Source organism: Rattus norvegicus, chromosome 1, assembly GCF_036323735.1.
Source record: "Rattus norvegicus strain BN/NHsdMcwi chromosome 1, GRCr8, whole genome shotgun sequence".
Taxonomy (NCBI): Eukaryota; Metazoa; Chordata; class Mammalia; order Rodentia; family Muridae; genus Rattus; species Rattus norvegicus.
The window spans coordinates 253,151,452-253,165,683 of NC_086019.1; the positions used below are offsets into that span (position 1 = coordinate 253,151,452).

A 14,232-nucleotide genomic window follows, 5' to 3' on the forward strand; every position below is an offset into this window, starting at 1 on the left:
AGGAAGAAGTTGGCCATGTTTGCCCTCACGCAGTTTCCTTTGCGGGTGGGGGAGATGTCTGTCTCAGGAGACCTAGTGAAAGTGAATCCCTGCAGTTCGAGCTTTCTTGCCCTGCCATGGAGCTAGTGAAGATGGGCTGTGAAGCCATTATGTCTTTGGACTCTAGGGCAGCATCATTGCTGAGCATGATTTAAAAGCTTTGACCCTGGCATCATACCTACTGTGAACAGTTTCTAGCTCTGTGAGTCACTGGTTCCTGGGGCCACAGGCAAATTATTTGCTCTCTCCTTAAAATCACAGATCATGGATCATGGAGAGACATAAAAAAAAACTTTTGCCATTAGCTTGTAGAAATCACTCAATAACCCGCTCACTCCTCTTATTTCATACGCAAACGTTTGCACCTCTGCTGCCTGTCGGATCACCTGTCAGAGATCCTCGCCTTTTCCTTCCTTCTAGAAGACTCCCAGATTCCACCCGGATGAAGGTTCTCCAGACCTCCCCTCTGCAACAGATGTTCCGGAGGCAGGAACACAGGGAGGAATTAGATGCTAACGTCTGGAGGTGGTTGTCCCCCGTGAAAACACGTCCTATGACTGAGTGTGGGCTCAGACACTCAGCCCTGTGCGTGTGACTGTGTGTAAGCTGGTCAGAAATTCTGGGATTCTGCTGAACATCCTGGGCAGGTGGGTGGGGAAAAGCCACCATTGACCTGTGGTGCTAAGAAGGCCAGCTATGCACCTGCTCTTGTCTGGAGATGTGGGAGTGGAGGCCGGTTTCCTCCTCCCTTCCCCTCTGTCTCCCTCTCCCTCCTCCCCCCACCACACCTGATGAGTGGAAAGAGAAGGTGGAATTGTGATGGACACTGATGAGGTGTCCCCACTGTGTAACTGCCCCAGTGTGGCACATTTGCCAAGCACCTGTGCTAGTCCTCCGCTTAGACTTGACGCTCACCCCCAGACTCAGTCTTCTCCCATTTTGAGAACATTTTCTGCCCTCTATGAAGCTTGGGTACTGGACCCCAGCTTCCTCCAGCCAAGATGCTGGCAGGGTCCCAGGGGCCATAGAGATGAATTCGAGGAGATTGGTGCAAAGGGCTGTCTGCCAGTGCGACAGCAGATTTCTGGGTGCCAGAGCCGGGAAGACAAGAAAGTAACACATTCCCCTGTTCAAAGCTTGCCAGAATGCTGAAATACTCTATCTCTCTAGGAATGTGGACAAAAGCGGCTCTCTCTTAGTGTGCGCGGTATCCCATAGCCTTGCCTTAGGTGAATGTGGGCTTTGCTGGCTGTCTCCTCCCCTCTCTCGCCTTCAGCCCTCATCTCCTCATGGGGCTGCCTTGACTAGCCGGCTCTGAACCCTTTATCCTTTGTTGGCAGTCGTGATGCACATCTGAACAAATACCAGACACAGTCACCAAGTGTCAGCTCTACATACCCTTTAAATCCCAAGCCTGGAAAGAACCACACACGGCAGGACTGAGCGGCGACGTCTGTACGGTTAGCCAGGTACACGGTGCGCACAGTATAAGGTGGCCTCCAGACTCAATGCTCCATCTATCCTCAGTCGCTGCAGATTCGGACCCTGCACTCTCTGCCTTCACAACAGGACCCAAACTTCCGACGAGCAAGATGACGGCCCTCTTGCCACGAGAGGTCAGCTTTTCATCAATGACCCCTACAGCAAAGGATCTTGGGTACCAGGTGGGGCTTGTGCTAACTGGGTAGAGGCCAGAGCTGAGAGCTAGAGACCTCTTGGATATCTTTTTGGATTTGTATGACCTTCAACTAAGGGATGTGACTTTTATTTTACTAGTTGACTTTAAAGGAAAGAACCCCATCCCCATCTAGTCAGTACCTTTCTCCACGCACATGCATTCTCCTTTGTATGTTGCTTGAGGTACAAATGTTTTACTCCCTCTCCTGCCCCTTCATGGTGAGGTTTTATTGTCAACACATTATATGTAGTTTCTGGGAAGATTTTTTTCTGCACTATCTAGTACATCTGTAGTCTGTCTTCATATGATCTGGGCACTGGGGTCTCTGCTTCTACTGCCTTGGCTCTATTACAGGAGAAATACCCCCTTGCTACCCTGTGTGCTTGTTCTTGATTCTCCACTCCCTCTCACCGAAGATTTCCAGCAAGTGTGGCACTACCACCATTGTAGACTCTCACTCCTGGAGACATCAGGATGGAGAGGAGACGATACCCTTCCAGTCAGAAGACATCCGTCCTGAAATGAGAGAAGATATCCATGATCCCAGCTACCAGGATGAGGAGGGGCCCCCACCCAAGCTGGAGTACGTCTGGAGGAACATCATCTTCATGGCCCTGCTGCACGTGGGAGCCCTGTACGGGATCACACTAGTCCCCTCCTGCAAGGTCTACACCTGGCTCTTGGGTAATCCCCTAACCCTTCCGTCCTGGGCCAACACTCCAGGTTTCCCCCGCCCCTACTCTTTAATAAGGTAGACTTTGATGCTGAAAAGTAGCCTTTCTCTGTCCGGATTTTTTTTAATCATCTCACTACTTCCTGAGATACTGGTAACTAGATAGGGAATCGAGTCTTGTGGGACTGGGGTGCAAGAGTCTCTTGTCTGGCAGCTCAGTTCCTAGGGGGATCTGAGGCTGTTCCTAGGGGGATGCAGGGCTGGCCCCTAGCCCCACACATGTGTTTTCAGATAGATTCGCCTCTGACTCCCAATTCTTAAATCAGGAAGAAGGAGGGGACTCTGTAGGCCAGAACCCCTTGCTGCCTTCTGAGGAATGGTAAGCCAGGGGACCCTATCTGGGAGACAGAAGATTTTCTGGTAGCTGCCTCTAGGAGGGCAGTAATGTAGAAGTTGGCTACTTGGTGTTGGCCACCCCTACCCTCTGTCTCTTAGTATCTGCAACAAGCGAGCTCTGGTCCTTAGAGCATTGCCTTAAAAGTTCTGTAGGTGCTAGGGAAAGACAACTGAGGAGAACCCTTCTTTCAGGATGACAGTTTTCTCAGGAACCAAATGGGGACAAGAGTGCTTTGTTGTCATTGGGAAGGTCATGTTCCTCAGGCTACTTCTGTGTTTTCCCAGTATTTCTCCTAACTTGGCTACTCGGAGAGGCTTCTGTCCTGCAGGGGTATTGGCATGGGATGCTAAAAGAGGAAAACCCCCCAGCCCACCTCTTAGAACAATGCTAAAAGCTGTTGCTTATTAACCACTAAGGATACAACTAGACTTCGGCTGTAGGTCATGGGACTGATCTATTTGAACCGAGATGTCTCTTTGACAGTCACAGGGCTGAGAAAGAGGCCATCCATGCATTGTTTGGATTCTTGTCTCAATTCCCTTGTGCATACTGAGAGTGTTGGAAAAAACCAATGTCCTAGAGACACCTGTGACATAAAACTAATACGGGGACTTTGGGGTGCTCCACTGAGGGCCTCTGCCTTGGCCAAAACACTTTCTTTCCTCCTGTGATTGCAGAATCCTGGCTCAGAATCTGTGGCTCAGAGTCAGATCATCTACGAGAGACGAGCTCAATCTAAATATAGCCAGAAGCAGAAAATCACTTCGGTCTGGTCCCAGCTCAGAGAGAAAATAGCCAGAACCTTCCCTGCCTGCACACTGGCTCTGTGGCCTTTGTGGGGAACCCAAGAAGGACGGTGCAGGAGAGGGAGATGCTGCTTAGAAACCTGTTACTTCTGGCTCACCCAAGAGAGTTTATACAATGTATTTTGACTTCAAGCTGAACCAGGAGACATGGTTTCCAGCTGCCCATAGGAGAGAAGCCTGGTTGAGCATCTCTACATCCTCATGGGCATAGCCTTAGTCGAGGGGCAGAGTAAGGGTAGTCTGTTTCCTTCCCTATTAACAACTGAGCCTCCTAAGCCTTTGACTTCAAAGACAGTGAGTAGGACATGGTAACCATTCTTAGTCCAGGGTACAAATATAACAGCGTTGACTTGCCCTAATCTAGGCACCTCTAGCTGTCAGTTTTAAGCATTTACCCAGCATTGTACTGGCAGTAAACATCCAGACTGACAGAGGGACATGGCAGAGGAGAGGTTTGGGATCTCAGCGAAGATCTTGGGGGTGGACGGTAGGACTGGACCAGTGCCTTATTTACAGGAAACTGGGCTTTAGCCTATGGCTACAGTAGGATTCTGTGGAAACACGTAGCCCTCTCTTCGATCTAATTCTTCAAGACGCAGGAGAATCACACCTACCACCCCGAGTGTACAGTGATTATGAACATATTAATATTCTTGGTGAAGCTTGTGCCACCGTAAGAACATAATTCCGTGCAGGGCTGGCTCACCCTGATACAGGCACGTGTCTGTCATCCTATCAAAATGTTCCAGCTGGTGAACTGGCGCAGATCTGTGGTCTCTTAAGATTTGAGGGTTGTTGTAATTGATCGAGCCAAACTGCTCTGGTTGCAGTTTTTTAAGGCACTGAGGGCTCATCTGTCGCCCTGAACAACTTAGATCAGAGGAAGGTCATGGTTGGTTAGCTCAGGGTACTGCTCCCTGCAGACAGTCGGTGAGCAGCTCCCTGCTACCTGTCTTGATTTCTGGGGTTTCTTAGCTTATCTCCATCTATAGATAGATAGATAGATAGATAGATAGATAGATAGATAGAAGACAGACAGACTGACTGGTGCATAATGCAACTACTCAAGTGTTCAAACCAAAGGATTACTAACCTCTGAAGAAGCAGCAGACTAGAGAGTCAGCAAAGGGTCCTCACGCCCTTGGACCAATAGGACCAGCAATGGTTGGTGACCCTTCTGCTGTCTCCTGACAGGAATATTCTATAACATAGTTGCCGGTTTGGGCATCACAGCTGGGGCTCATCGCCTGTGGAGCCATCGAACCTATAAAGCAAGGCTGCCCCTGAGGCTCTTCCTCATCATGGCGAACACCATGGCTTTCCAGGTAAGAGGCTGCTCACAGAGGCTCTGTGTCTACTTTGCAAAGGCTGGGGGCAGTGAGAAGCAAGCTGGCACCCCAAGAGGAGCCAACGGGACAACCACTGTCTTTCTCATTTTCCTGTAGCCACCACAAGTGCATGCTTGGTACTGAGGCTCATATAGCATGGGGCATCTTGGAGTCACCAGGATGGAAAACAGTTAATTGGAAGAGTCTCTGGTTATAGGGTCACTGTTTCCCCAAAGGTCCCCATGTTACACTTCAATGACAGGAAGAATCCTAGTGTTTGTGACACAGATGAACCCATTAAATCCTCAAAGCGTCATAGGAGATGGAGCCCCACTATGCACTTGGTCACTAAGGGGTTGGACAGGTAAACACTGGGATCTATACGTGACTGCCGAGCTAGACAAGTCAACTATTAGAGTTTGCTGAGGTAAAAAGTTGTAACAGGAGAAACAGTGAAAGTGATAGGGGCCTGTTATTGCTATCGGACTTCGGCAGTGAGCTCAGGATAGCTCATGGTGTGAGCCTTACTTATCCTTCAGCAAGAGGAAATCAAACCAGCCCCTCTATCTTGACATGACTTGAGATGCTCACTGCACCCGCTAATCATTCCTACCTAACGACTTACTCCTCAAAGGCTCCTGATGTCCTAGTGGGACAAAACCAGAAGGGGACGCTGTTGCAGTTTTGAAAGGGTAGAAAGAGTTGCAGTTAAACCAGAGGTCGCTTGGGAAAGGGATGAGGATGATGAGTAGCATACTGGCCCTGCCACTGGGCTGGATAAGCTGTCCTTTGTAAGGGTATCAGGATGGCTGTCCCTCTACCTTTTTGTCAGAGCAGAATCCATGTTCTCAGGGGCCCTTACTTCACAGTCTCTGCACCCAGTGACTAGGTATTTTGTGAGGAGCCTGCCTCACATTCCTTTCTCCGAGAACTAGTCTGTCTTGCCTTCTTCCCTTCTGGGCTTGTGGACTTCATTGTCTCCCTCCCCTCATCCATGCACAACCAAAGGAAGAAGCAGTGTGATTTCTGGGCCTGGGACTGTAAGTTGCGTTCCGACATATGCCCCAGGGGCAAGTGTGCTGGAGAGAGTGCTAGACAAAGACTCCTCTGGGTCAGAGTTCTGAGGGCTTTGTGAGTTGGGCTGAGAGTCCCAGGCCTTGCAGGCTCCTTGGAGAACTTCTCTTCTCAACACTGGGTTCCTCTTTCCCGTTTCCAGAACGATGTGTACGAATGGGCCCGGGATCACCGCGCCCACCACAAATTCTCAGAGACACACGCCGACCCTCACAACTCCCGCCGTGGCTTTTTCTTCTCTCACGTGGGTTGGCTGCTTGTGCGCAAACACCCGGCTGTCAAAGAGAAGGGCGGAAAGCTGGACATGTCTGACCTAAAAGCTGAGAAGCTGGTGATGTTCCAGAGGAGGTGAGTGTAGGGGGGGCAGGGGTGAAACCAGGGTACCTCAAGTTTAAGGACTCTATTTTTCCTTTTTCTTTTCTTTTATTGGATATTTTATTTATTTACACTTCAAATGTTATCCCCTTTCCCAGTTTCCCATTCATAAAACCCCTATCCCATTCCCACTCCCCCTGCTTCTATGATGGTGCTTCCCCACCCACCCACCCACTCCCTCCTGCCTCCCTGCTCTGGCCTTCTCCTACACTGGGGCATTGAGCCTTCACAGGACCAAGGGTCTCTCCTCCCCTTAATGTGCTACAAATACAGCTGGATCTGTCCATGTGTACTCTTTGGTTGGTGGTTTAGTCCCTGGGAGCTCTGGTTGGTTAATATTGTTGTTCTTCTTATGAGGTTGCAAACCCCTTCAGCTCCTTCAGTCCTTTCTCTAACTCCTCCATTGGGGACCCCATTCTCAGTCCAAAGGTTGGCTGATAGCATCCACCTCTGTATTCTACTTTTCCTAACAGAGCACATCAAATAAGAGTTGAAGGATTTTGTTCTGTTTGCTCGCTCACAATAATTTTTAAAACACAATTCCCCAGTGTCTCACAGGCCCACAAGCACAGATTATATTGCTGAGTTCCTTTCTCTCTGAGATATTTCCATACATGCAGCAAATGTTCACTGACCTAGAGTCACAGACACAATAGGAGAAGCAAGGGGAATCTATTCTTCCAAAGGCTGTGTCCTGGGAAGGATGCAACTAACCAGAAGCAGAGCAGAATGCTGTCTACACACTGAGAGCTTCCCCCAGACCAAGACTTCTGGGAAGAGCTGTTGAAAAAAGAACTGACGTGTGTGTGTGTGTGTGTGTGTGTGTGAGAGAGAGAGAGAGAGAGAGAGAGAGAGAGAGAGAAAGGGGGGGCGGACACAGAGACAACACAAACACAGCACTTAAGACTGAGCATCATGGGGCAGAGATATGTTTCAGAGAGGCTGCCCCAATACAGGTGAAAGGAGCCCTTGATTGACAGGTAAAGGTCAGGGGACCGTGTTAGCTATGGAGGCCCCAGGTCAGGGATGCGGAGGTAAGAATAGAAAGGGAAGGAGCTGGATGCGGATGATGTCAGTGCAAGTTGAGTAACAGACTGTTGACAGATATTGATCAAATCCCTTGCAGTGTCAGTGGCTAGGAGTGAAGACTGAGTAAATCCTCCAAAGGGACAGGAACTGCAGGTGGCCAATGATAGGCTATTTCTCCGGTGAAAGGAGCCGACTGAAACCAGGTTAGATTTTATTCAAGACAGGTTTACTGGGAAGCTGCTCTCAGAGGGTGAGTTCACTGGCCCCAAGGACTGAAGCCAGGGGAGTTGCCAAGTGGTTGGGGGGGGGGAGAAAGGGCTCATGCAGAGAAGAAAAGAGGAAGAGAGAGGGAGAAAGGTGGTGGTGGGGGGCAAAACATCTGGATTATATTGGGATATCGGGAAGATCCTCTGGGGAAGGGCAGCCCAGCCCCTGGGCTGGAGAGTTCAGGGTTTGGGGCAGAGTAAACCAAGTAGGGACTGAGAAATGTTGGGAGAACCTGGAGGAGGCCTGGCCTGCTTTGATATGTAAATTATGCACTCCAGTCCCTTGTCCTCACAGAAAGTAGGAGCAGAGATCTAAGCGGGTAGTAGCAGGAAACTAACGCTTGTCGCACATTCTGTGTCAAAGATGGAGGTGAACTCAATAAATGATCCCAGAGGCAGCTGGACAGGAGCCTAGGCCGCTGAAGTTAGCAGATGAGCTCATGGTTTGATCCTGACCTGTTTGGCCAACATGGCCTTACACTTTGTGAAAAGAAACAATGGGTTTCTGGCCAACAGACACACATATTCTAACACACATTCCACTAGTGTTTCTCATCTAACAGTTGAGATAAGGACTCAGAGGTGGCTCAGTGGTTAAGGGCACTGGCTGCTCTTCCAGAGGTCCTAGGTTCGATTCCCAGCACCCACATGGTGGCTCACAACTTGAAAATCCAGTTTCAGGCAATTCAATGCCTTCTTCTGACCTTTTTGGATACCTGTACACACATGATAAGCATACATACATACATGTAGCAAAGCAATCACATGTGTGTGTGCATGTGTGTGTGTTTAAGAGTAAGATGATATATACTCCTCCTTTATTCATAGTATAAGAGAAAAGACAGCTCAGCTCAGTGAATGTGGCCTTTTCAAGTTTGCCTGTGGTTCCTCTATACAGACTCAGTGTGTTAGCATTTTGTCTAAGCACCACCCCACAGTGACCTGGCAACAGCCAGGTATGCCTGACTCACTTTAAAAGGGGCTGCCCCTTCCTTACTGTCTTACTCATGCCTTCTTGCTCCCTGCTCTGTCCCCTCGCCCTTTCCCACCTCTCCACATGCTCATGGACAGTCTCTATGCCTCTACTACTCCTCTCCTCTCCTCTCCTCTCCTCTCCTCTCCTCTCCTCTCCTCTCCTCTCCTCTCCTCTCCTCTCCTCTCCTCTCCTCTCCTCTCCTCTCCTCTCCTCTCCTCTCCTCTCCTCTTCTCTCTCTCTCTCTCTCTCTCTCTCTCTCTCTCTTTTTCCCTCTTCTCTCTCTACTACTCTTTCTGACTCTGTCTCTCTGCCTTTCTCTGCCTCTATTACCCTCTCAACTCCCCTCCGCATGCCCTGATTAAACTTTATTCTATACCATTGTGTGACTGTTCCCTCCGGGGGGGGGGGGGGGCTGCTTCAGCATGGGCCTGTGGAGAAACTCCCTTGCCCAATACCTGACTACACCTCCACAAAACACATCCTCTCTCTCTCTTTCTATAAAACACAGCACAGTGTGTGATCTCTCCACGTAGGTACTACAAGCTGGCTGTCACCCTCATCTTCATCACCCTGCCCACAATGGTACCCTGGTACTTCTGGGGTGAAACTCTCCGACACAGCCTGTGCGTCTCTACTTTCCTGCGGTATGCCGTGCTCCTAAATTTCACCTGGCTGGTGAACAGTGCCGCCCACCTCTACGGACACCAGCCCTACGACAGGAGCATTGGTGCCCGAGAGAATCCCCTGGTGTCAGTGGCATCTTTAGGTAAGTCCTCAGCTCACATCAAGACTGCGTGAGGTAAGCTGTTGATTAGGGTACTAAGGCTAAGTCCGAGAGACCAGATTATGATTTACTTTTATGATTGCTCTCGATCGTTGGTTTCCACTCTAAGACGAGGGCTGATCTGTTGGTTTTAATTTCCCGAACCATCACCAACTGTGACTGAGTCCTCTTAGGTTCTCCTTGCCCAGTTGCTTCTGAGTCAGGTTGCGTCTTACTGGGGCAGAAGATGCAGAATAGAATGGTGGCGTCGCTGGAAAGGCCAGTGAAGCACAGCGCTTTGTATTCGTAAGCCCGCTGCACATGTAGGAAAAAAAGCCTGTTAGTTCCGTAGACCTCCTCTGTGCCACATCACTGTGGTTTCCTGAGTCTTTCTCCAGCTTTTAGGTACTTTCCACCATTACATACACTCTTAATGTGACTGTGCTTGAAAAACGAAGCAGAACAAAACCCCACCCCCTGCTATAAAATTCGGAGATTTTCATAGAAATGGAGTAACATAGGCAGATGTGTGTCCTGAACCAGTAAGCAGAGTCTATACAATGAGTTTCCTCAACTCCAGAGTCCTTATGAGTCCTTATGAGCCTCTGGCTTCATCTACAGTGTCATTCTACTCCCGTGTCTGTTGTTCTAGCCCTGTCACCTCATCCTTGACTGCCAAAGGTTTCGTTTCATTTAACTACCTGCCTCATAGTCATGTGCTCATGTTCTTTGGCAAAGACGATCATTTCCATAGCTTTTCTGGCTATGTCTTCCTGTCCTCGCTGTTGCCGAATCTCCCTTTCCTCTCCTCTCCCTCCTGCCACCCACCCTTGTATTCCTGTAGTGTGAGTGTGTGTGTTTGTTTGTGTGTGTGTGTGTGTGTGTGTGTGTGAGAGAGAGAGAGAGAGAGAGAGAGAGAGAGAGAGAGAGAGAGAGCTCCCTGTGTAAGCACGTGAGGAAGTTAGCAGCCTTCTGTCGGTACCCTTAGTCACAGCACACACGACCCAGAGTACAAGGGAGTATGTCCCTTGAGAAGTTTTGCCGGGAGTCATTTGGTTAGAAGGAATTCCTTCTCTGTTCTTGTTTTTCTATAGAATGCCCATTATCTCTGGGGAGTATTTTGGTGTTTTATTTTTTTAGCCAGGGTCTCACTAGTGTCTCACACAGTAGCTCTGGTTGACCTCGAACCCCCTGTGTAGACCCGGTTGGCTTTAAACGTAGAGACCCACCTGCCTCTGCCTCCTGAATGCTGGGTTTAAAGGTGTGTGTTGCTGTGCTCTGCTTTGAGAGATATATTTTTTTAAAAATTATTTATATTTTTATGTGCACGAGCACTTTTGTTTGTGTGCATGTGTGTATACCATGTGCTTGGGTGCCTGTAGAATCTAGAAGTGGGTGTTGGATCCCTTGGAACTGGAGTTTCTGATGGTTTTAAGCAACCATGGGAATGCCAAGAACTATATCCAGGCCCCGTGACAGAGGAGTTAGTGCTCTTCACTGATGAGCGCCTCTCCAGAACTTGCGCATATTTTTTAACTCAAAAATGTTTTAGTCAGTATATATTAATTACGTATAATCACAGGCGACATTCTCATGCACGTGCATGATTTCAATCATTCTTACCCCTTTGCCCTCTCTCTTGCCTACCTCACTCCTGCTGTTTCCCTTCTTTACAACTAACCCTTCTTTCCTGTCACCTGTGTCGGTGAACCGGAGACTTTTACTGGGATGGCTCCCAGGAACACAGGCTGAAAGTTGATTCTCAGAGCATGGACACTGGTCAGTGGTGTGGCCCCTGATGGTGTCCATCTCTCCTCTAGCAACCATTCACTGGTATAAATCCTCAAGGAGGGGCTGGAGAGACGGCTCAATGACTAAGATCACTGATTGCTCTTCCAGAGGTCCTGAGTTCAATTCCCAGCAACCACATGGTGGCTCACAACCATCTGTAATGGGATCTGATGCCCTCTTCTGGTGTGTTGGTAGACAGCTACAGTGTACCTATATAGAAAATAAATAAATCTTTTTAAAAAATCATCCTTAAGGAGGGATGGCACCCCATGAGCCCTTCTTCTTGCTACGGCTGGTGCTGCTCAGCTCAGTCTGGTACAGATCTTGTGCAATTTAATCACAGCTGCTGAGATCTCAGGATGGCCACAGCCATACCTCCCCCACCCCAAGTCAGCATTACATAATGCTCCCCCTCCCCTCCTCCTTCCTCTGGCTTTTAATAGTCTTTCCGCTCTTCTGACTTTCTCTAGGGGTGTTTTTATCTTCAGGGTTCAGTGACTGCTTCTTCACTGTCTTTACCTCAACCTGGAAAGGATCGGTATTGTTGAAATCAGTTCAGAAGGAAGAGCCATGAGGCCAACAGGAAAACAGCAGATTACAGAGTACGGGAATGCAGATTTCTGTTCTCCTTTACCCTGCAAGATGCCCAGAGTCTCAGCATCTCGAGTGTTAGAGGGATGTCTGAGCACTGTTTTCTTAGCACCTCGCCCACCCCAAGGACAAAGTTCAGAGAATTAGCAGCCAGAGCAGTCTCCAGTGAGGACTGACTAAGGAAGTGGCCTGTCCCTGGCCTGGTAAACTTTGGTGGCTGCGCCAGGGGCATGTCTCAGCACTCAGGAGGCAGGAAGGCAGAGAGGTAGGTAGGTGGAGTGACAGGCAGGACACAGAATCCTGGTCTCAAAAAACAAACAAGAAGGGGTTGGGGATTTAGCTCAGTGGTAGAGGGCCTGGGTTCGGTCCCCAGCTCCAGAAAAAAAAAAAAGAAAAAAGAAAAAAAAAAAAACAAACAAGAAAAAATAACAGTGGCTGCTGTGTACCCTGCTGAAACCTCCCCCTTACAGAGAACAGCACTTCGTGGGGACAGTGTGACTTATTCAAGAAGCATAGCTACAGTTCTGACCCCCATGCTCTGCCCTGTCGTGACCACAGGCACCCAGGCACAGACCCTGTGGGGCTTGGAGCTCTCTTTCCTGAAACCCTGATACTTTCCATCGTAAAATATGTTCCTAGAGACCCAGCTTCTCTCCCATCATCTTATCTTACAATACAAACTCCCTCTGACAAAGGCCCCCAGACAGGCATGTGTGAGCAGAACCTGTCACTGGTTTCCTGAGATGCCTCTGAGGGGCATCTATTTGCTTTAAAATACAAGACTGGGGGTTCATCTATTCACCCCAACATCGGGATTCTTCAAGGTTTGAGGTGCACAACAGCTAAGAAGTGTGCGGAGGAGGAAGCCACAATCACTGAGCCCCTAACTCTTCTCCTTGCTTCTGTTGCAGGCGAGGGCTTCCACAACTACCATCACGCCTTCCCCTATGACTACTCTGTCAGTGAGTACCGCTGGCACATCAACTTCACCACGTTCTTCATTGACTGCATGGCTGCCCTGGGCCTGGCTTATGACCGGAAGAGAGTGTCCAAGGCCGCTGTCTTAGCCAGGGTTAAAAGAACTGGAGATGGGAGCCACAAGAGTAGCTGAGTTTGGGGTCATCTGGTCTCTGTACCATAACCAGCTGGGCCAACATTTAATGTTCTGTTAACTACTGAATAATGCCACCAAAGCCCACTCCATTCCCCACCCCCTCTCTGTCATCTATTCAGCTCTATAGACCAGGCTGGCCTTGACCTCACAGAGGTCTTCCTCCCTCTGCCTCTCAGTTGTTGGGATTTAAGGGGTGCATCACCATGCCCAGCTCTGCCAAGTATTCTTGGCAAATGCTCAAGGCAGCTCTCCTTTTTGGCTTCTCTGTCTTCTAGCCTCCACCCCAACACACACTTTTTTCTGTTATGCTTCTCCTCCTTTTCTCCTTCGTTGCTTCTCTAAGAAGCCGTCTGTGAGTGCTTGGCCCACCTCCAAAGGTTTCACAGATTTTCTGATGTCTCAAAGTAAGGACCCTTATTGCAGACCGTTCTCTGTTAAGGTTTTTGCCCAAAGCTAGTGAAACAACAAAACCTTTTTAGGAAATGTCTTATTAAGTGTCTTTATTTCATGCTTTTCTAAAGGAAAGTGAAAAATAGCATTTGTTGTCACAGAAGTGCTAAAGCTGGCAAATCTCAGGTGGGGAAGCATGCAGGGTGTGACTCAGAGGTAGGGGTAAGATCGAGGTAGGAACTACTGGGCAAAATATGACCTCCCACAGACAGACGGGGCCCTCCCGCAGACAGGGTCCTTCCACAGACGGAGCCCCAACACTGAGCCCGTAACAGCCATTGAACTGGCCATGCTAGAACACAATGAATGTCTCTGCAACTCAGTCTGGTTCAGGCCAAGAAGTAAAGGGAAAACCATTCAGTTAGTGAGAAAAGAGATCTCTCAGAGGCTGGATTCCACAAGCTGCACTAGAAATAGCTTTTCGGAGAGGGAGGGAGGGATGGAGGAAGGGAGGGAGGGAGGGAGGGCTATTGCCAGGTTGTCTAGAAGTTCTGAGTTCCTGAGTGTCAGAATGAAACTAGTTTGAGGCTTGCAGGTCTGTCTATTCATTAGCCTAAATTTCTCCTTGGATTTGAGTAGTAATTAGTTTTTAACCCGTTTTGTGCCCCTTGCAATTTCTTGCTCTATGATCATCCAGCCTATACTTATGCCCAAGGGAAGATGCCTATCTCTTCAACGCCTAATTGTTTTTTTTTTAAGATTTATTTATTTCATGTATGTGGGTACATTGTCACTGTCTTCAGACACCAGAAGAGGACATTGGATTCCATTACAGATGGTTGTGAGCCACCATGTGGTTGCTGGGAATTGAATTCAGGACCTCTGGAAGAGCAGTCAGTGCTCTTAACCACCGCACCATCTCCAGCTCCCTCAACTCCTAAT

General features: G+C 48.9%; 1 protein-coding gene across 1 annotated transcript; it reads left to right on the forward strand.

Moving 5' to 3' along the window:
* Positions 1-1,067: 1,067 nt before the first annotated feature.
* Scd4 (stearoyl-coenzyme A desaturase 4) lies at positions 1,068-13,765 on the forward strand. Its single transcript, XM_574671.9, has 6 exons — positions 1,068-1,655; positions 2,134-2,401; positions 4,788-4,918; positions 6,138-6,343; positions 9,175-9,407; positions 12,698-13,765. Exons 1-6 carry the CDS (start codon positions 1,548-1,550, stop codon positions 12,895-12,897), a joined length of 1,146 nt encoding a protein of 381 aa, XP_574671.7. The 5' UTR covers positions 1,068-1,547; the 3' UTR covers positions 12,898-13,765.
* Positions 13,766-14,232: the final 467 nt, after the last annotated feature.